General features: G+C 47.6%; 1 protein-coding gene across 4 annotated transcripts in view; it reads right to left on the bottom strand.

The window, feature by feature from the left end:
• The window catches only part of phf20b (PHD finger protein 20, b), an 88,942-nt gene extending 73,680 nt beyond the window's left edge, over positions 1-15,262 (bottom strand). For 3 of the 4 annotated variants that reach the window (XM_086005770.1, XM_086005769.1, XM_086005768.1), the window contains exons 1-2: positions 14,965-15,261; positions 6,281-6,382 (exon numbers count right to left, since the gene is read on the bottom strand). In XM_086005770.1, the coding sequence (XP_085861896.1) occupies positions 6,281-6,363 (83 nt within the window). In that variant the 5' untranslated portion in view covers positions 6,364-6,382; positions 14,965-15,261. Of the gene's footprint in view, positions 1-6,280; positions 6,383-14,964 lie in introns of all 4 variants that reach the window. The other variant, XM_086005771.1, reaches the window with a different exon arrangement.
• Positions 15,263-23,455: the final 8,193 nt, after the last annotated feature.

The raw sequence follows: 23,455 nt of genomic DNA on the forward strand, positions 1-23,455 counted from the left end.
CCAGGCAATAAAAATAAAAACAGACTGTGGGCTGTGTGGCCTGCACTGAAGACAGTGACCAAGCTACTCAAAGGGTACAGCAAGTGCTCTCTCGGGTGGACGTAAAAGACCGCACAGCGCTGTTTCGAAGAAGAGCAATGGAAGTTCTCCCCGGTGTCCTGGCCAACATTTATCCCTCAACCAACATCAAAACAAGACTTAGAGCACCCTAGTCCACTCCTCTACCACCCCTTCCCCTTCGCCCGGCACCTTCCCGTGCAAGCGCAGGAGATGCAACACCTGCCCTTATACCTCCCCCCTTCCCACTGTCCAGGGCCCCAAACACCCCTTCCAGGTGAAACAGCGATTTACTTGTACTTCTTGCAATCTAGTATACTGTATTCGCTGCTCACGATGAGGTCTCCTCTACATTGGGGAGACCAAACGCAGATTGGGTGACCGCTTTGCGGAACACCTCCGTTCAGTCCGTAAGGGTGACCCCGAGCTTCCGGTCGCCTGTCACTTTAATTCACCGCTCCATTCCCACTCAGACCTCACCGTCCTCGGCCTCTTGTATTGTTCCACGGAAGCTCAGCGTCAGCTCGAGGAACAGCACCTCATCTTCCGGTTAGGCACTTTACAGCCTTCTGGACTCAACACAGAGTTCAACAATTTCAGATCATAACCTCGGCCCCTATCACATAGATATATTTTCTTTTTTTTTATCCCCAATTTTTGTTTGGCCCCTTTTTTTCTTCCCTCCCACATGGCAGCTGTCCTTCATTCTCCCAGCGCCATTCACACCCCATCTAGAGCCATCCTTTGTTCCTTAACCTGTCCCATTACCACCTCCTCTCACCTTGAATATCTCAATGTCTCTCAATGTCTCTTAATCCCTCCTGCTTTCTATCCTATCACTGACCTTACCTTTTGTTCTTTCATCCCCTCCCCCTTTTCCCAGCCCCTAAACCTGTTCCATTTCCTGCTTTTTTTCCAGTTCTGACGAAAGGTCATCGACCTGAAACGTTAACTCTTGTTTTTCTCTCTCCACGGATGCTGTCCTGGCCTGCTGAGTTTTTCCAGCGTTTTCCTGTTGTTATTTCAAAACAAGACTTGCTCTTTGTGGGAGCTTGCTGTGCGCAAATTGGCTGCCGTTTTTCCTACATCGCAACAGTGACTACGCTTCAGAAAGTGCTCCGTTGGCTGTGGAGCGCTTTGGGACGGCCTGAGGTTGTGAAAGGCGCTATATAAATGCAAGTCTTTCTTTCAAACTACATCCAATGTTCCCTTTAAGCCGCGCTGCGCTCCAGGGGTCCTGCGCAGCCGGCTTTTAAATTGGAAAAAAAAAACACACGCGCGGACTTTTGAATGGGCCGCACAGCCCAAAAAAATATTCCGGGGAACACTGACCACTTTCCCGTGGGTCATAACTTCTAAGCCCATCAATAAGATCACAGCGCTAGTCAAATTTAAAACCAAGTCAGAAACAGAAAGGAGTAATAAATTCAAACAGTCATAGAATCGCAGAATAGTTCAACACAGAAAGAGGCCTTTCGGCCCATCGAGTCTGTGCCGGCTCTTCCGAAGAGCAATCCAGTTAGTCCCACTCCCACGCTCTTTCCCCATATCCCTGCAATTTTATCTCCTTCAAGTATGACGTAATAAAACTCACTACGCACTTGGTTCGAGTATAAAGGCTTTAATAATCAACTTGTTTCAAAACATGGAGGTCTAGTTATCTTTCACTAGTTCCTGTTTACAAAATGTCCTGGGCAAGCTGGGCCCACACCCGAGTGTTTATACTCCTTGGACGGCGCCACCAGCTGACCGTCCAGTGTTATTTCATGAGTCTTTCTTCATGGATCATAAGATTCATAACAAAGTATTTATCCAATTTTGAAGGCCACTATTGAATCTGTATCCACCGCCCTACCAGGCAGTGCATTCCAAATCCTAACCACTCGTTGTGTAAAAAAGCTTTTCCCTCGTGTCGTCTCTGGTTCTTTTGCCAATCATGGGTGGCCATTTGAATGAAACGGATAGCTTTTTGTGCCCGTTTTGCCAAATTCTGGGTAAATTAGTCTTGTGGATCTTAAGCAACCAGCATGTGTCTGTGTTGTCTGGCTGCAAAAAGCCCTACACAAGAAACCTTCATCCAATCAGTCAGCACTGGATTCGTATGCAAGTTTTAAAAGGGAGGAAACAGCAGGCAGGTAACCCACTGCATTAACCAGCCAAGTATGTATCCACTTGAACTTCCATGTTGAACAGTTAGTGTCTCAAACCTTGGATCAGACAGATCCGTCCATCGTACAAACTACAAAAAAATCAGTGAAGTCAAATCAATAAATGGTTTCAGAATCACGAGGGTATGAAAGCTGATGACTTGCCTGCCCTGCCAGGTTCAAACAGCTGGTTTATAAGTTAGCGTTGGTCTGTAAATAACTACACATAATTAAATGTTAATCCGGCAGAGGCGGTTAGCTGGTACTAAATAACTTAGCAGCAGTCAAAACAATGCTAAGTTGATAGTGAAAGCCACGTTTTTAATGTGTCCTGCGGAGAGCTATGCAATGTAAGGGTACCCCGAGAGAAAATCTGGACACACCTGGTGCATCGAAACCGTGATACGAAACATGCAGCAAGAAGAATCCGTCACGGCTTAAGATGTAGCATCAAAGAATCACACAGCACAGAAGGAGGCCATTCGGCCCATCGTGCCCGTGCCGGCACTTTCAAAGGTCAGTCGAATTAGTCCCACTCCCCCCTGCTCTTTCCCCAGAGCCCTGTCAATTTATCTCCTTCAAGTATTTCTCCAATTCCCCTTTTGAAAGTTACTATTGAATCTGCTTCCACCGCTCTTTCAGGCAGCGCGTTCCAGATCACAACAACTCGCTGTGGAAAACAATTTCTCCTCATCTCGCCTCCGGTCCTTCTGCCAATCACCTTAAATCTGTGTCCTCTGGTTACCGACCCTTCTGCCACTGGAAACAGTTTCTCCTTATTTACTCCATCAAAACCCTTCACAAGTTTGAACAACTCTAGTAAATCTCCCCTCAACCTTCGCAGCGCTGAGGAGAACAATCCCAGCTTCTCTATCCTGTCCATTTATTCCAAACTGGCACTGGGCTCCAGACCAGATTTGATCACACAATGTTATACATGACGCCTACATATAGAGCACGTTTTATTTTTAAATTCCTCTCCAACCTCACTTTTTCTCCTCTCCTCTCCAATTACATCGGGCCTTGGTGAGAGCACACCTGGAGTATGGTGTACAATTTTGGTCTCCTTACCCCAGGAAGGATATACTTGCCATAGAGGGAGTGCAATGAAGGTTCACGAGATTGATTCCTGGGATGGCGGGACTGTCGTACGAGAAGAGATTGAGTAAACTAGGCCTGTATTCTCTTGAATTCAGAAGAGAGGGGATCTCATTGAAGCATACAAAATTATTACCAGGCTTGATAGGGTGGATGCTGGGAGAATGTTTCCCTTGGTTGGGGAGTCTAGAACCAGGGGCCACAGCCTCAGGATAAAGGGTAGGCCATTCAGGACTGAAATGAGAAGAAATTTCTTCACACACAGGGTGGTGAATCTTTGGAATTCTCTACCCCAGAGGGCTGTGGAGGCTCAGTCATTGGGTATATTCAAAACAGAAGTCGATAGATTTCTGACTAACAAGGGCATCAAGGGATATGGCGATAGGGCCAGTGAATGGAGCTGAGGCAGAAGATCAGCCATGATCTCATTGAATGGCGGAGCAGGCTCGAAGGGCCGAATGGCCGACTCCTGCTCCTATTTCTTGTGTTCTTCCCCATTCTTCACTTATGGACCAAACAGCGAGCGCACACCGGACAGCATCGTAAGCTGAGCACCTCTCCGGTCCAGAACCGGTGCTCCAGCAGACACCTGCTTCTCCCACAGGTGCCTCCAGGGGGCGGCGATCAGCAGGAATTGCGGCCGATTTCGAATCCCCTCCCCCTCCCTTGAACGGAGGTGCTGAATCCGGAGATGGGTCCCTACTGCTGAATAGGGCGAGATCATCAGGCTGCACAAATCCACGGGATGGAACCTGCAATGTTCCTGGTTGTTTCCCCCTGGCTGGAGAGTCTACAACTAGGGGGGCATAGTCTGAGGATAAGGGGTCGGCCATTTAAGACAGAGATGAGGTGGAATTTCTTCACTCAGAGGGTTGTGAATCTTTGGAATTCTCTAGCCCAGAGGGCTGTGGATGCTCAGTCGTTGAGTATATTCAAGACTGAGATTGATAGATTTTTGGGCTCTAAGGAAATCAAGGGATATGGGGGATCAGACGGGAACGTGGAGTTGAGGTAGAAGATCAGCCATGATCTTATTGAATGGCAGAGCAGGCTCGAGTGGCCTCCTCCTGCTCTGAATTCTTATGTTCTTATAGGGGAAGTGACTTACCCACCAAGAGTAAAATAAAAAGGAGATAACGGGTGCTGCATAGGAGCGAAATGCCCCAACAATTCTACTTCCTGTTGTGCGGTTGTGTAGCCAATAAATTGGGATTGAAATAGATTTCCGCTTCTCAAGTGTTGCTGATAAACTAAAGCGTAAAATGGTACAGAGGATTTAATCTGATAATTTTGAGACCAGTGTCATTTTTTTTGGAATGAAGCATCAATTCAATTAAACAGGGAAAATTAGCGCTGCATTCTCAGAATGTACGAATGATGAGTTGTTTTTTAAAAAAGTTCAGAAACAGAGATATGCCCCTTCTTTCTATGCAACGAACAGATGCACTCTTAAGCCTGGAAACATCGACAACAACTTGTATTTATATAGCGTCTTTAACGTAGTAAAACGCCCCAAGGCGCTTCACGGGAGTGCGATCCTGAGCCACATAAGGAGATATTAGGACAGGTGACTAAAAGCTCGGTCGAAGAGGTAGGTTTTAAGGAGCATCTTAAAAGGAGAGAGAGAGGCGGAGGGGTTTAGGGAGGTAATTCCAGAGCTTAGGGCCTCGGCGGCTGAAGGCACGGCCGCCAATGGTGAAGCGATGAAAATCGAGGAAGCGCAAGAGGCCAGAATTGGGAAAAGGAGAGAGTTGTAGCTCAGCAGGGCTGCAATATCGCAACGCTGCCTCAGAGCAACAGGGACACTGATTCTCCTAAATAATGAATTCCTAATCACGGCCGAATCGCCTGGGAAGGCAGAGATGAGGTGCTTCCCCCCACCCACCCTCCCCCAAATAATCGGGCGGTCTGGGTCACTCCACTGTCGCTTGGCTGGGAGCAGTAGTGGCAGGGGCCTGGGCACAGGGCGCCATACCGGCTCCCCTGGCTGCGGAATAAGGAGAGTGCTTCAGGGGAACCCAAAGTATTGGAAGACAATAACTTACAAAGACGGGTCAGAATGGAGACGACCGAAAGCGATCCTTTCCTCGTATCTAGCCTCCAACTTCTCTCTGCACTGCGAGCTTTGACTCGATTTCAAAATTCTCATCTGTGTTTTCAAATCCATCCATGGCCTCGCCCCTTCCTGTCTCTCTAATCTCCTCCAGCCACCACCCCCCACCCCACCGAGATATCTGCGCTCCTCTAATTCTGCCCTCTTGCGCATCCCTGATTATAATCGCTCAACCATTGGTGGTCGTGCCTTCTGTAGCCTGGGCCCTAAGCTCTGGAATTCCCTGCCTAAACCTCTCCGCCTCGCTACCTCTTTTACCTCCTTTAAGACGCTCCTTTAAACCTACCTCTTTGACCAAGCTTTTGGTCACCTGCCCTAATTTATCCTTATGTGGATCGGTGTCAAATTTTGTCTTAAAATACTCCTGTGCAGCGCCTTGGGACATTTTACTATGTTAAAGGCGCTATATAAATACAAATTGTTGTTGTTGATTTTATCAGTACAACTATGGTTAATGTTCCTCTGAGCTTCCCCACCCCCCCTCGCTCCTCCAGAGCTACAGCAGTGGGCGGGTGGGGTGGGTGAAATGATTGTGCACGGTTTTCCAGCTCCCTAGAGCCTCGTTATTTTGCAATCGAGCGTCAGTGTACGGTCACGCACCTCAAAACCGTGGAGCTCCTCATCTCCTTCAAACTTCCCTCTTCCCCCTGCGATCTACCAGCTTTCAAAACCCCAAACCCCGGTCGCTTAATTACTGCTCCATTCTGTCTCCCGCATCTCTACGACTCTTTTCGACCGTGGTCTCCTCCAACCACGGGCCTTTGACTAGGTTTTAAACTCTTTCAAATTACAAAAGGGGGAGGAGCCGGCACAGGCACGATGGGCCGAATGGCCTCCTTCGGCGCGGCATCATTCCAGGACTTACCATTTTTTCAGTCTATCGCGTGCTTCAAGCCGAGCGCCCACCTCGAATGTAATACCGCGCCTGCTGGGAGGTCTCCTGGACATCTTCAACGTGCTTTATAGTCTGTGCAGAATGGTATAAATAGATTATATAAATTACCGATAGAAGTATTAAAACGCAGAGCGCGCCGTGTCCCTGGAAAACAGAAAGACAGACTTGCATTTCTACAGCGCCTTTCTCGACCACCGGACGTCCCAAAGCGCTTTACAGCCAATGAAGTACTTTTGGAGTGTAGTCACTGTTGTAATGTGGGAAGGCACGAATATGTGTGTACTACAGGGAGTAGTTGAGGCGAGTAGCAGAGTGCATTTAAGGGGGAAGCTCGATAGGCACAGGAGGGAGAAAGGAATAGAAGGTTATGCTGATCAGGTTAGATGAAGAGGGGTGGGAGGAGGCTCGAGCGGAGCATAAACACGGGTTCAGCCGTGGCTCAGTGGGTAGCATTCTCTCGCCTCCGAGTCAGAAGGTTGTGGGTTCATAGACCCACTCCAGAGACTTGAGCACAACAATCTAAACTGACACTCCAGTGCAGTGCTGAGGGAGTGTGAACCAGAGCCAGCTACCCTCTGGTTAAGCGCAGAGTTGAGGGAGTGCTGCCCGTCTTTTGGATGAGACAATAAATCGAGGCACCGTCTGCTCTCTCAAGTGGACGTAAAAGATCTATTTCGAAGAAGAGCAGGGGAGTTCTCCCCAGTGTTCTGACCAATATTTATCCCTCAATCAACATCACTAAAACAGATTATCTGGTCATTCTCTCATTGCTGGGACTTTCGGTAGAACTCACAACAGTCCATTTCACAGCAACGTTTATTTACTCAGCAAACAGAGTCTGTTTAAACAGCGCACTATGGTTAATGGGGAATTATCCAATCTCTCCATTCTGGCCAGGAGGAGTGATGCCACTGTATGCAGCCATGACAGAATGGTGATGTCCAAATACTTTTAGAGACAGACACAAACAGACACAGGCAGGCAGACAGACACAGGCAGGCAGACAGACAGACACAGGCAGGCAGACAGACACAGGCAGGCAGACAGACAGACAGGCACAGGCAGGCAGACAGACAGACACAGGCAGGCAGACAGACACAGGCAGGCAGACAGCAAGACACAGGCAGACAGACACAGGCAGGCAGACAGGCAGACAGACGCAGGCAGGCAGACAGACGCAGGCAGGCAGGCAGGCAGGCAGACAGAAACAGGCAGGCAGACAGAAAGACACAGGCAGGCAGACAGAAAGACACAGGCAGGCAGACAGAAAGACACAGGCAGGCAGACAGAAAGACACAGGCAGGCAGACAGACAGACACAGGCAGGCCCATCTCAGGGCTCATTGACTGCCGTTCCCCTACAAAACACAAGGTTCAAATGTAAATCCTTGGCTATGAAACATCCTGAGGATGTAAAAGGCTTTATATTAATGCAAATCTTTTTTTTTTTTATAAACTGAGCCATACAAACCTGAAGGGTCCAAGATCGATCTTAAGTTAGCTGGTCTCAGCTGAGCTGCAGTGATAATGCCCTTTGCTGGAAAGTGCGGGTGTGGGGACGCAAGGTGGAGATAGGATTGAACTTGGTTGTGAAGCCCTCCTTGGTCAAATAGTCCACCACCGCTCACTGCCGAAGCTCACCCGTGGCGATCCATAATGTGAGATACAGCACCCTTTAGCACCAAGTGTCCCGGGTGTGCCTTATAAGCCGGTAGCAGCAACAACCACTGTAACGTTCTTTAACACTAGTTTGTTAAGCTTTTAGAAAAAGACATTCAGCCAAGGCAGCATGGGGGGTTTCCCCAACCTTTTCCCCCGGCGCCATTCTCCAGACATTCCTGCACTGTGCTGTCTGAAGGAAACTGTCCGGAGGACGGGAGGAGGTGGTTTGCAATAGGTGTGGAAGTGAGACGAAAATAAATAATCAAGTTTGCAAAGTCACTCTCCGGCCAGCTTTCATGCACTTCCAGCGCGACGATTGGCCGATGACCAGGAGCGAGTCTTATACCCGTCCTGCCAGTTAGGGAACGCCACTCATTATATGAAGATGGGGCGGAAAGACACAGAAAAATGACAACGGCAGTCAGTGTGCAAGCAATTCGTAGGATGTCAAGCAAGAGACTGAAAAATTATGCCGCTCGTTTAACGGCTGGTTTCTGCTCTCCAAAGCCAGAGACACTTTTGCCTTATTAACAGGTCAGTTCGATTTATCAGCTGCATTCTTCAAAACAAATCTACAAGGCACAGTAACGCCACCCTGCCCATGGCTCATGGAATGAGCGAAATCTGCAGTGAAATTTTTTTTTGTCAGATCAAAAAATTGTTTCCCTCGCTCACTGGGCACCACCCACTCTGGATAGAAAACAGCTCGCTCCGATTTTAAATCCCTGATCCTACCCCCCCCTCCCCCCTCTTCCGGGGACGCGTGACACACCCACGGTGACTGTAAATGGAAAATAAAGGGAGAGCGGAAGCCTGCAACATCACGCCTGTGACGCGGATACCAGCATGTTACTGTGAAGCAGGTCGCTCGTTCGCTTGTCGTGAAATCCTTGGTTAGACCACACTCGGGGAGTATTACACACAGTTCTGGCCTCCATATCACAAAAAACGACGTCGAGGCCCTGGAGAAGGTACACAGAAGATTTACAAGGATGATACCAGGACTGAGAGATTGTAACTTTCAGGAAAGACTGAACAGGCTGGGGCGCCTTTCTCCAGAAAAGAGAAGGCCGAGAGATCTTTAAAATTATGAAGGTGTTCGGTACGAGAGAAGGTGTTTTCCACAAGAGAGAGAGAGCGAGCGAGCGAGCAGGGGTCATAAATATAGTCACTAATAAATCCAATAGGGAATTCAGGAGAAACATCTTTACCCAGAGAGTGGTGAGAATGTGGAACTCGCTACCACAGGGAGTGGTCGAGGCAAATAGCATAGATGCATTTAAGGGGAAGCTCGATAAACACATGAGAAAGGGGTAGAAGGATATGCTGATAGGGTTAGATGAAGTAGAGAGGGAGGAGGCTCGTGTGGAGCATAAACACCGGCACGGACCTGTTCGGCCGAATGGCCTGTTTCTGTGCTATAAATTCGATGGAACAAGTCTGTGAAACACTGCACGAGACTCTAATTTAGCCGACTGAATCATTACTGACACAGCTACAGATTTTTCTGGTAGACAACTGCAAACTATTTCTCAGCAAACATGCAGTAATGTTAGAAACATAATTTCTCAGCATGTATGAGACAGTCAAACGGAGCATGACTAGAACACCCAGGATAGGTCAGGGTGGAAAACCCCAAAACTGAATAAAGTTAACCCTTACAGTGGACATTTCAGTGTTGTCACCAGGCTTACTTAGTAATGACAACTTGTATTTATACAGCGCCTTTAACGTTGTGAACCGTCCCAAGGTGCTGCACAGGAGCATTATCAGACAAAAATTGACACTGAGGCAAAGGAGGAGATATTAGGACGGGTGACTAAAAGAGGTAGGTTTTAAGGAGCATCCTAAAGGAGGAGAGAGATGGAGAGACGGAGAGGAGGCAATCCCAGAGCTTAGGGCTTAGACACCCAAACACATGGCAGTCAATTATGGGGAGAAGGAACTGGGGGACGCACAAGGAGGCAGAATTAGAGGAGCGCAAAGTTCTGGTGGGGGGGGGGGGCGGTTGTAGGGCTGGAGGACATTACAGAGACAGGGAGGGGTGAGGCCGTGGAGGGTTTTGAACACGAGGTTGAGAATTTTAAAATCGGTAGACCGGGAGCCAGTGTAGGTCAGTGAGCACATGGGTGATGGGTGAATGAGACAATGCAAGTTAGGATACAGGCAGCGGGGGTTTAGGATGTGCTCAAGTTTACGGAGGGTGGAAGGTGGGGGGGCCGGCCAGGAGTGCGCTGGAATAGTACAGTCTGGAGGTAACAAAGGCATGGATGAGGGTTTCAGCAGCGTATGGGTCGAGGCAGAGACGGGCGATGTTACAGAAGTGGAAATAGGCGGCTTTGGTGATGGCGAGGAAATCTCGGAAGCTCAGCTCATAATATAGCATATTATACCAATCCCTCTGAAGCCAACACACTTCAAACCTTTCCAATTTGGTTCTGGTGACGGACCTGTACCCAATAGTACTTCAGCTCAAAACGCTCTTTGTACACAACCATCATTTGGAAGGACAAAATCTAGAACTGTATGGCTGGGAATTTTTCACAGCTCCGACAAAGTATAACAGCTTCACAAGGGCACCATTACGCCTTACTAAAACCCTGGCTCTATTCTATTATTGAAGCGAGTGGCAAGGAATCTAATCTCTGGCAGTTACCAACTGTTCTCCCAGCTTATGTCATCCAATTCCCTTGATTTGATAAGTGTCCTGTAATCACGATCCCATATCCGCCAGTCATTCCGTGGACAGCAACCACGAGCGTCGATTGCATAAACCATACACCCCGCTTCATATAAAATCAATCCTTGCATTCTGGAGCCCAGGCCGCCTCACAGATACGGAGAGAAAACCACTCCTAGGTCTTCATTCCCTAATGCAAGCTTTTAATAACCTGTTAGCGTGTAAATGATAATGGCCATGCGCTGCGCTGCCAACATTCAGTCCAATTGCTTAAGGATTGAAGAATGCAGATCGTGATTGCACATTTCGGTGCCGAGATCAGCCCGAAATACAGCAAGCAATGTGGTCCGCTGAAGTGTGATGCTTACATCAGATCCAATAAGCATTTTTGTGCATTCCACAATCAACTATGTAACTGAACGCCTTCAGGCAACACACAAATCTCACCCTGTTCAGATCTAACCCCGCAGCGAGGGTGGGCTCAGAAGGCATGCTTAAAATAAAGGGAGAATTGACTGGCAGTTATATAATGCCTCGCCGCACCTGTAAAAATACCGCAAAGCACTGCCCCACAGGTGTGCACCAAGTGTTACGACACTGTAACATCACCTCATCCAGTCACTACTGTACCGCCAAACCACTTCGTGCAGGCCAGTTTCTTCCTAAAGGTCACAAACTCTATTTTTTCTCCTCTCTCCCAATTCTCTCCCCTTCCTGAAGGAAGGAGCTGGATAAATACTTGAAGGGGGGAAAAAATGACAAGGCTATGGGCAAAGAGCAGGGAGTGTGGGACTAATTGGATAAGCTCTACCAAAGATCCGGCACAGGCACAAAGGGCCGAATGGCCTCCTTCTGTGCTGTATTATACTATGAGGCTATGCTGACCCCCTGTTCTCTGCTACCTCATCCAAGTGGTTATTATTCACATATCAGTCTATATGCCATCATTATGCTAATAGGAGCAGGAGTAGGCCATTCAGCCCTTCGAGCCTGCTCCGCCATTCAGTATGATCCTGGCTGATCCTCTATCTCAATACCATATTCCCACTCTCTCCCCATACCCCTTGGTGCCTTTTGTGTCTAGAAATCTATCTATCTCCTTCTTAAATATATTCAGTGACTTGGCCTCCACAGCCTTCTGTGGTAGAGAATTCCACAACTTCACCACCCTCTGAGTGAAGAAATTTCTCATCTCAGTCCTAAATGTCCTACCCCGTATCCTGAGACTGTGACCCCTCGTTCTAGACCCCCCCAGCCAGGGGAAACATCCTCCCTGCATCCAGTCTGTCTAGCCCTGTCAGAATTTTATACGTTTCAAAGAGATCCCCTCTCATTCTTCTAAACTCTAGTGAATACAGGCCTAGTCGACCCAATCTCTCCTCGTGTGACAGAAAGGGCGGGAGGGGGGCAACACCACATTGAAGTCCAATTCGAGACTGTTATCCAGGGAACAGGAACCCTGGTTGATGTTCCTTTATCGCTGCTTTGGGGACACTAAACCAAGTGTAGTCCTTCTGCTCTGTCCAGCTCACATGTGCACAGAGAACAGGCGATCGAAATGGGGACCTTTACAGTCTGGCTCTGGATCATACTCCGCGTTTTGCCACTGAGCAGTGGGGAGTCGCTCTCCCTTCTTGAGGTCTCTTTGGACTGTTCGGCACTTTCCTAGCTGAAATAGTCAGTGACCCTCGTTTTGGCCTGGCTATTAATTAGTGCCGAGGGCTGGCTCTATTCTCTAAGGGGAAGCACCCCGGCTTCCCTTTGGCACAGCCACTAATGGGCCCAGCGGAGATCAGGAATCCACTGGGAGTGAGAGCTCCTCCATATTCATCCTGTTAAACACATGTCCAAACAGCACTGACCCATGTGCTCCACCGCCCACTCCCAGCTCAGCGATTGGTAGGAATCAATTGTGTACAACATGGCTCAACTCTTTCACTAACAAACTCACGGGCTACAGTCTCTACAGCATGTTATGGCAACATACTGACAAGAGAGTGGTAGGTTTACAGTGTCAGCCGTGGCGCAGTGGGCAGCACCCTCGCCTCCGAGTCAGAAGGTTGTGGGTTCAAGTCCCACTCCAGAGACCTGAGCACAAAAATCTAGGCTGACACTCTCAGTGCAGTGCTGCACTGTCAGAGGTGCTGTCTTTCGGATGAGACGTTAAACCGAGGCCCCGTCTGCTCGCTCAGGTGGACGTAAAAGATTCCATGGCACTATTTCAAAGCAGAGCAGGGGAGTTCTCCCCAGTGTCCTGGCCCAATATTTATCCCTCAATCAACATCACTAAAAACAGATTATCTGGTCATTATCACATTGCTGTTTGTGGGAGCTTGCTGTGCACAAATTGGCTGCCGCACTTCCTACATTACAACAGTGACTACACGCCAAAAAAAAAAGTACTTCATTGGCTGTAAAGCGCTTTAGGACATCCAGTGGTCATGAAAGGCGCTTTCTCCAATTAAATATTGGGAAAACCGAAGGCATTGTTTTCAGTCCCCGCCACACTCTGTTCCCTAGCCACTAATTCCATCCCTCTCCTAACATCTGTCTGAGGCTGAACCACACTGTTCGCATCTTGGTGTCATATTTGACCCTTCCGACTACATATCCGCGGCATAACTAAGACCACCTATATCCACCTCCGTAACATTGCCAGTCTCCTCTTGCCTCAGCTCATTTGCTGCTGAAACCCTCATCCATGCCTTTGTTACCTCTAGACTTGACTATTCGAACGCACTCCTGGCTGGCCTTAACCATTCTACCGTACATAAACTTGAGGTGATCCAAAACTCGGCTGCCCGTGTCCTAACTCGCGCCAAGTCCCATTCGCCCATCACCCCTGCGCCCGCTGACCTTCACTGGCTCCCGGTTAAGCAACGCCTCGATTTCAAAATTCTCATCCTTGCTTTCAAATCCCTCCATGTCCTCACCCCTCCCTAGCTCTGTAATCTCCTTCAACCACCCCCCCCAGATATCTGCACTCCTTTAACTCTGCCCTCCTGAGTATCCCTGATTATAAATCGCTCAACCATTGGTGGCCGGGCCTTCTGTTGCCTGGGCCCTAAGCTCTGGAACTCCCTCCCTAAACCTCTCCGCCTCTCTTTCCCCCTTTAAGATGCTCCTTAAAACCTACCTCTTTGACCAAGCTTTTGGTCACCTGCCCTAATTTATCCTTACGTGGCTCGGTGTCAAATTCTTTGTCTTTTAACACTCCTGTGCAGCGCCTTGGGACGTTTTACTACATTAAAGGCGCTATATAAATACAAGTTGTTGTTATATAAAGGCAAGTCTTTCTTTTTTTATATTGGAAGGAGGGCAGGGGATGTATCCCCGGTGTCCTGGGCTCACATTTATCCCTCAACCAACACAGATCACAGTGCAGTGCTAAGGGAGCGCTTTTGGATGAGACGTTAAACCATTAAATACATTAAATATATTCAAGAAGGAGTCAGATATATTTCTTAAGGCTAAAGGGATCAAGGGATATGGGGAGAAGGCAGGGACAGGGTACTGAATTTGGATGATCAGCCATGATCTCATTGAATGGCAGAGCAGGCTCGAGGGGCCGAATGGCCTACTCCTGCTCCTATCTTCTGTTTCTATATGTAAGGCCTCATCTGCTCTCTCAGGTGGAGGCAAAAGATCCTATGGCACTATTTCAAAGAAGAGCCAGGGGAGTGCTCCCCGGTGCCCAGGACCAATATTTATCCCTCAACCAACATAAACAAAACAAAAACCCAGATTATCTGGTCATGATCACATTGCTGTCTGTGGGAGCTTGCTGTGCACAAATTGTCTGGCGTTTCCCACATTACAGCAGCGACCACACTTCAAAAAAAAAAGTACTTCCTTGGCCGTGAGGCGCTTCAGTGGTCGGGTAAGGCGCTACATAAATTCAAGTCTTTCCTTTTTTTAAAAAAAAGCATTCTACAATGTGGAAATTTGATCATCACAGTTAAGAGGGGATCCTGGAGTCCCTTTAAAAGCATGCACAATGTCAGGTAGGGGGTTAATTTAACCAGTTTATATCACACACATACATTCATACATATATACACATTATATATAAGAGATTGAGATGGATCATTGAGCCCATGCATCACTGTGATTGTGGCATGGCGCGCACTGTATCATTGTGCAATGTAACAAACCCGGGGGGGGGATTTTCATTATAAAATAAATCAAGAACTAAAGGCTCCATCCAGACCGACCGACCACCCCTATTTAAAAGCATATCGCCACCGGCTATTTAACCATGGAGCCACATTTCCCCTCCCTTCCCTCCCCTCCACCCCAGGAGTTTGCACTACCTCGCTGTATCCATGCTGCTGCTGTGACGACTCCTCTTTTTTCCCCCTTCCTGTACAAACTCCATCGGCAGAAAAACAAAAGCTTGTTTTTTTTTCCCCCTGTGATGCAAAAGTCCGGTTGAACCGCCTGGCTGCAATTGCTGGTTTGCAACAAAAAAAAACACGTTGTATTAAAAAAAAGTGGCGGAAAAAAAAACAACACACAGACACACACAAATCCGGGAAAGGGATTTTTTTTTTCTCTCTTTTCTTTTTGGCTTCCGCCGCTCAACCTAACTTCCTCCAAGGGAACCCGCGGCACCCGGCTTCCCGTCCGTGCTGATTGGCTGCTCGGGCCGATCCGCCGCCTCTCATTGGCTGGGGCCGGCGCTGTCAATCAAAAGCAAGCAAGTTAGTGAGGCCCCCGCTGCCCGCTCGTTCTCTGTCTGTTGTTGTGTTGCGGGCTCGGGCTTTGCTCCCCTGGGGCGGCGCAGTTAGCGCCCGGAACCGGCGTTCCGAGCGCCGGACGCAGATAGAGGGCGAGATCATTGATGGATTAAAAAAAAATTTGATCATTTACCCGTGGCTTTTTGTATTCACCACCAGCACCTCTCATTTGCCTAGGTGATTTCCCACCATCCTCCACTCAGTTGGCAGTTGTTTCTACATATCCACACACACTCTCTGTACTTGGATATCTTCTTCTTCTTCTTAGGCAGTCCCTCGGGAACCGAGGATGACTTGCTTCCACATTAAAAATGAGTTCGCAGGTGACTGATGAGTTCAATGCGGGACCTACAGTCTCTGTCACAGGTGGGGCAGACGGTGGTTGAAGGGGCGGGTGTGGGTGGAGTGCTTGGGTTGACGTGCGCTGCCTGCGCTTGGCTTCCGCTTGCTCCCGGCGAAGAGACTCGAGGCGTTCGGCGCCTTCCCGGATGCTTCTCCTCCACTTTGTGCGGTCTTGGGCCAGGGATTCCCAGGTGTCGGTGGGGATGTTACACTATTTCAAGGAGGCTTTGAGGGTGTCCTTGAAGCGTTTCCTCTGCCCACCTGGGGCTCTCTTGCCGTGCCGGAGCTCCGAATAGAGCGCTTGTTTTGGGAGACTCGTATCGGGCATGCGGACAATGTGACCCGTCCATCGGAGCTGATTGAGCGTGTTGGATGAGCGTGTTGGATGTGCACTTGAAGTGCCATAACCTACAAGGCTATGGACCAAGTGCTAGAAAGTGGGATTAGGCTGGATAGTTCTTTGTCAGCCAGCACGGACAAGACGGGCCGAATGGCCTCCTTCTGTGTTGTAAATTTCTGTGATGATTCTGTGTGTCTTGATTGGCTACACCAGACTGGCTACATTGCCGTGTATCAACATTCCAGCTGGTGCACGTGCGTGAAAGCTGGGGCGGGGGGGGCTAGCAGGAGGAGGATGGGGCAAAGGGCCACAGTGTAACCAGAAAGTAACAGCCAAAGAGTGAAATTAAAAGAAAGACTTGCATTTCTATAGCGCCTTTCACGCCCACCGGTTCATGACTCAGAAGGTTCGCGGTCCTTGACTTGAGCACACAAAGCCAGGCTGACGCTCCTAATGCAGTGCTGAGGGAGCGCTCCACTGTCGGATGGTGCCGTCTTTCGGATGAGGCGTTAAACCGAGGCCCCGTCTGCTCTCTCAGGTGGATGTAAAAGATCCCCTGGCACTATTTTGAAGAAGAGCAGGGGAGTTATCCCTGGTGTCCTGGCCAATATGAATCCCTCAACCACTGAAACAGATTATCTGGTCATTATCACATTGCTGTTTGTGGGACCTTGCTGTGCGCAAATTGGCTGCCGCATTTCCCACATTACAACAGTGACTACACTTCAAAAAAAGTACTCAATTGGCTGTAAAGCGCTTTGAGACGTCCGGTGGTCATGAAAGGCGCTATATAAATGCAAGTCTTTCTTTTCATTTCACTGTTTGGCTGTTACTTTCTGGTTACACACTGTGGCCCTTTGCCCCATCCTCCTCCTGCTAGCACCCCCCCCCCAGCTTCCACGCACGCCCACCAGCTGGAATGTTGATACAAGGCAATGTAGCCAGTCTGATGTAGCCAATCAAGACACGCAGAATCATCATAGAAATTTACAACACAGAAGGGGGCCATTCGGCCCGTCTTGTCCATGCCGGCTGACAAAGAACTATCCAGCCTAATCCCACTTTCCAGCACTTGGTCCGTAGCCTTGTAGGTTATGGCACTTCAAGTGCATATCCAAGTAGAGAGAGAGAGTGTGTGTGGATATATCATACTATTTATTCATCAGATAGTAGAGAGGAGTTGAGGAGAACTTTTTTCTCCCCCCAAGAAAAAGGCAAGACTTGCACTTATATAGCACCTTTTGAGTGGTTAGGATCAGGAATGCACTGCCTGAGAGGGTGGTGGTGGCGGCAGACTCAATCGTGTCTTTCAAAAGGGAATTGGATAAGTACCTGAAGGGAACTTTTTTTTGCACGGCTATGGGGGAAAGCTTGGGGGAGTGGGACTAGCTGAAGTGCTCTTGCATTGAGTCGGCAGGGACTCAATGGGCCGAATGGCCTCCTTCTGTGCTGTAACCATTCTATAATTCACGACCACCGGACATCCCAAAGCACTTTACAGCCAATGAAGTACTTTTTTGAAGTGTAGTCACTGTTGTAATGTAGGAAACACAACGGCCAGTTTGCGCACAGCAAGCTCCCACAAACAGCAATGTTATAATGACCTGTTTTTTTCAGTGATGTTGATCTGACAGATAAATATTGGTCAGGACACCGGGGAGAACTCCCCTGCTCTTCTTAGAAATAGTGCCATGGGATCTTTTGCATCCACCTGAGAGAGCAGACGGGGCCTCGGTTTAACTTCTCATCCAAAAGACGGCACCTCTGACAGTGCAGCACTCCGTCAACACCGCACTGGAGTGTCAGCCCAGATTTTTGTACTCAAGTCTCTGCAGTGGTACTTGAACCCATGACCTTCTGACTCAGGCGAGAGCGCTACCAACTGAGCCACAGCCGACGCCAGCGGGTGGTGGGGTCTGGAATTCACTGCCTAAAAGGGTGGTGGAGGCAGAAACCCTATTATCACATTTAAGAAGTACTTGGATATACACTTGAATTGCCTTAACCTACAGGGCTACGGACCAAGAGCTGGAAAGTGGGATTAGGCTGGAGAGCTCTTTTTCGGCCGGCACAGGCATGATGGGCCGAATGGCCTCCTTCTGTGCCATAAATTTCTATGATTTTATGACCTCTTACTCTGTTCCAACGAAGGTCAATGCAAACTCGAGGAACAGCACCTCATCTTTCTATTTGGCACTTTACAGCCTTCTGGGCTCAACATCAAGTTCAACAATTTCAGACTATAACCTCTGCCCCTATTTTTTTCAGATGGCAGCAGTTGATGATTTTGCCATTGCCATTTACACCTCTTCCAGACCCATCTTTTGTTTCTTTCCTTGTCCCATTACCATCTCCTTTTACTTTCTAAATCATCCCTGTTGTCATTTAACCTCTCCTGCCTTCCGCCCTATCACAGACCTTCCCTTTTGTTCTTTCCTCCCCTCCCCCCTTTCCCTGCCACTGCACCGGCTTAAAAATCTGTTGCATCTCTAACTTTTTCCAGTTCTGATGAAAGGTCATCAACCTGAAACATTAACTCTGTTTCTCTCTCCCGACAAATGCTGCCTGACCTGCTGAGTATTGCCAGCATTTTCTGCTTTTATGTCAGGAAGTGTGTGTGTGTGTGTGTGTGTGTGTGTGTGTGTGTGTGTGTGTGTGTGTGAGGCGCTGTATGAATTTCATATTATTTATTCATCAGATTGTCGAGATTGATGCAATTTCTTTTGCATACGAATTAAAATGCTGCAAATATTCATGTTGGGTCAGCATTTAAAATAAACGCACATAAAAGGATGTTTTTTTTAAAGAAAGACTTTTTTATTTTTTTGCCTCTGAGTCAGAAGGTTGCAGGTTCAAAGAAAGGCTTGAATTTATATAGCACCTTTCACAACCTCAGGAAGCGCTTTACAGCCAATGAAGTACTTTTTGAAGTGTAGTCACTGTTGTAATGTAGGAAACGCGGCAGCCAATTTGCACGCAGCAAGGTCCCACAAACAGCAATGTGATAATGACCAGATAATCTGTTTTTAGTGATGTTGGTTGAGAGATAAATATTGGCCAGGACTCCCCTGCTCTTCTATGAATACTGTCGTGAGATCTTTTACATCAACCCGGGAGGCTTCGGATTAATGTCTCGTCCCAAAAACGGCACCCCGACAGTGCAGCACTCCCTCAGTACTGCATTGGTCAGCCTAGATTTTGTGCTGGCGTCTCTGGAGTGGGAGTTGAACCCACAACCTTCTGACTCAGGCCGGTGTGCTACCCACTGAGCCAAGGTTGAATTAGGCAAATCTTGCAAATCTGAATAATAGGCCATCGAAAAAAACAACCTTGTTTTCAGACCTGTGATGGATTTCCCTTTCCTCCCAATCCCAAAATGGGCTTCATCAAATCACTAGTCTTGATTGACCGTCGCTTTTTGTTAAATCTGTCATCCACTTTTTGAAACAGAAGTGAATGAACGATGCAATAACTTATCTCATTTCTAAAAATGACTGGCATCTGTGGAACTGTACCCTTTCAAGGAGTCAACACCTTCAAAAGGGACGAGAGAGAAATCGGTAGAATAAGTAAAAATGGGTTGAGTCAACTCAAAATAGCACAACATTTTGTGTTGGCCTCCACTCGCCTTCTGAAAACAGGAGTGAGGTTCAAAACTCACCATGTTTTAAACCACTGTATGGTGAACAGGAAGCAAACTGAAGCTATATATTTATATACAAGGATGGGGAAAGAAGAGGCAATGCCTGGATCAGGATTTTAGTTAATTAATTTAACATAATTAATTTGGATAAGCCTCGTGGCACAGAACATTGCCAGACGTTGCCACTGCGTGTGCTGTTAATACTTAATGACAGACACTGAAGTGTTCACGTCATTACTGCAAGTTATTATAGAAATACTTTGCATTAGATTACCTGGATGGCTGGTCTGAAATTATCCATCCATTTTTATTGCACCACATGAACTGACAGTTTTAAGTAGAATTATAATTAATGGAGAAAGATACGTGTCAGGACTTGTCCTGGTACCAAAAAAGTTCTCATGTTGTGTTGCTTGGCTTGCTGGAGCTCTCCACTGACCTCTACTGTGCAAAGTTAGGAGTGCGATGGTTTCCGGAAGTATATCCTGGTCTAGCACCAGAAACGTGATTCACATGCTCAACCATCCGATTTCTTGTTCTTCCCTTCTTTCTTGCCCATCAAAATGATGGTTGCCAACACTAAGGAAATTGACATTTTTCCCACTTTGCGCACATCCTTTGCTCCATTTTTAAACCACAGGCATCTTCACAAGATTTTACTCCCCCTTTTTAAGATACATAAACATAGAAGATAGGAGCAGGAGTAGGCCATTCGGCTCCTCGAGCCTGCTCCGCCATTCAATGCGATCATGGCTGATCATCCAAATTCAGAACCCTGTCCCTGCCTTCTCCCCATACCCCTTGATCCCTTTAGCCTTAAGAAATATATCCAACTCCTTCTTGAATATATTTAATGAATTGGCCTCTACTGCCTTCTGTGAGATAATTCTCACACAGTAACAACACGAGCATTGCAGGTGGTAAATGAATCATCTTAGAATCATAGAATAGTACAGCACAGAAGGAGGACATTCGGCCCATCGAGTCTGCGCCGGCTCTTTCGAAGAGCAATCCAGTTAGTCCCACTCCCCCGCTCTTTCCCCATATCCCTGCAATTTTTTTCACCTTCAAGTATTTATCCAATTCCCTTTTGAAGGCTACTATTGAATCTGTATCCACCGCCCTATCAGGCAGCGCGTTCCAAATCCTAACCACTCGTTGCGTAAAAAGTTTTTCCTCATGCCGCCTCTGGTTCTTTTGCCAATCACCTTAAACCTGTGCCCTCTGGTTATCGACCCTTCAGCCATTGGAAACGGTTTCTTAGTTCTGCTTTCTGTCTATCATGTTGCCCGTGCGTTCCTTCTGCTTCTAGCCCATCTGTTGTCGCTGCCATCTCTCACCTTCCCCGGACAATAAAACCCCACAAGTTTGTGCACATTGTACAATTTCATTTCCCACAAAATCAGAGCAGCTCCACTCAAACATTCAAAGGCCACTTGGTGTCAGTATAACTGTGCCCTCAGACACTACATTGCTAAAAGGCAAGGTTGGCCTCAAGTAAATTCAGCCTACGTTCTACTCCTCTCAATTCAAAGTTTGCTTAATTTAATTTATTCGATAATTCAAATTCCTTGGCACTAAATTCCTCACTTTGCTGTGTTATTTTGCATTACTTCATTTAAATTATTGGGCAATTTAATTTTTTGTTTTAGCACAAAACCAACTTTGAGTTATCGGCACACTGTACAGAGGTCAAAAGTTCCAAAGAGAACAACCAGGAGCAGCTCCTTTCTGGTATTTGCACTCTGAGAAGTGTTTGTTGCATTAAAGGGTCAATCATTTCACATGCTTGTTTATTAATAGTTCTCCAATCTGGACATCTCGCTGAGGAGGAATCCATCGCTGCAATGTTCACAGGAACAGGTGAACAAATCATTAAAGGCAGCAAAGCAATTTAAAAATGCTAACAAAGCACTGGGATTCATTTCTAGAGGTAGAGAACTCAAAAGTAGTGAAGTTATGTTAAACGTGTACAGGACCCTGGTCAGGCTGCATTTAGAGTGCTGTGCACCGTTCTGGTCTCCATACTATAAAAAGGACATAGAAGCACTGGAGAAATTGGGGAAGAAAAAGATTTTTAAGGACGGTGCCAGAATTGAGAGATTGCAGCTATCGGGAAAGATTGAACAGGTTGGGGCTTTTTTCTTTAGAAAGGAGAAGACTTAGAGGTGACTTGATAAGAGATCTTTAAAATTATGAATGGGTTGGGCAGGGTAGATGTGGAGAGAATATTTCCACTTGTGGGAGAATTCAAAACTAGGGGCCATAAATAGAAGGTAGTTACTAATAAATCCAATAGGGAGATAAGGAGAAATGTCTTTCCTCAGAGAGTGGTTAGAGTGTGGAGCTCGCTACCACAGGAAGTGGTTGAGGCAAATGCTTTCAAAAGCAAACTAGACGAGTGTGAGAGAAAAGGGAATAGAAAGATATGCTCAAAGGCAGATGGAATGGGAGGAAACTCGTGTGGAGCATGAACACCAGTACAGGCTAGTTGGGCCGTTTCTATGCTGTACATTCTATGTCATTCTATATAATGTTCTCAAAGACATTAATGCCTTGCCATTAGACTCTCACCTCTTACGCCTCCTATTCAGGTTCTTCCAATCTGGCTTCCCCCTGCCCACGGTACCAAGAATACACTGCTCCAAGTCACAAATGACACCCTGTGCGACTGTGACTATTACTGCCCAGCTCTCTTCGACCTCTCGGTCGTCTTCAACACAATAGACCACTGCATCCTCTTCTAAAGTCGCTCCTCTGTCATCCATCTCCAGGACACTGCTCGCTCCAGGTTTCTTTAACGAACAGCACTGCCAGTGGATTCCCCCCCCCCCCTCTACTTGCACAGTCAACTCCAATGGTGCATCCTTGGCCTCTCCTCTTCACTATCTATACTACACTAGCCCTTGTTGATAGTATTCAGAAACATAGGTTAGTTTTTATGTACCTGTTGACAACACCCAGCTTTAACCTCACCGCCCCCCCCATTGCCCCAAAGGTTGTTGCCACACTCTCAGACTGCCTTACTTCAAGACCTGGATGAGCCAAAACTTCACCCAGCTGTTACTGGGAGAACTGAGGCCATCCTTTTCAGCTCCCATCAACACCTCAGTCTCTGGTCTTGAGAGTCCATCGACTGCGCTGGTTGCCACCTTAAGCTGAACCAGCAAATGCAAAACTTTGGCATCCAATCCGAGACCGAGTTCAGCAGCCTCCGCCCCGTTACCAGGACTGCCTTCTTCCACCGCCGTAAGCTCGCCCCCTTTTTACCGTTGAAATCTTAGTCTATGCCTTCCATCAGCTCACGGTCAGAATTCTCAACATTCCTTCTTGCTGGCTTCCCCACATCAATTCTTCACAAGCTTCAAATCATCCAAAAGATTGCAGCCCATGTCGTCACCCAGATCACCAGATCCTCTCCAAGCTCCGATAGCTTCCTGTGTCTCATCATGATTTCAAAATTCTCATACTGGTTTTCAAATTTCTCCATGCTCTCGCCTGACCGTGCCTCACGTCCCTACATACACCTCCATTCCTCGAGCATTGAACTTCCCCCTCACCCTTTAATCCCTCTGATGCAACATCTACAGGTTCCCATTCAGCCACTTGACCCCTGCCCTTTACATTTCTTCACCTCTTCTCTCGCTTTCAAAAACGTCCTCAAAATCTTCTTTCTCTACTGGTTTTTCCCACTGCTGAACTCAGGGACGCTGAGGTCAGTCGTAGCATCTCCACCATCA

Source organism: Somniosus microcephalus, chromosome 13, assembly GCF_052327205.1.
Source record: "Somniosus microcephalus isolate GS21.2 chromosome 13, FLI_Smic_1.0, whole genome shotgun sequence".
Classification (NCBI taxonomy): Eukaryota; Metazoa; Chordata; class Chondrichthyes; order Squaliformes; family Somniosidae; genus Somniosus; species Somniosus microcephalus.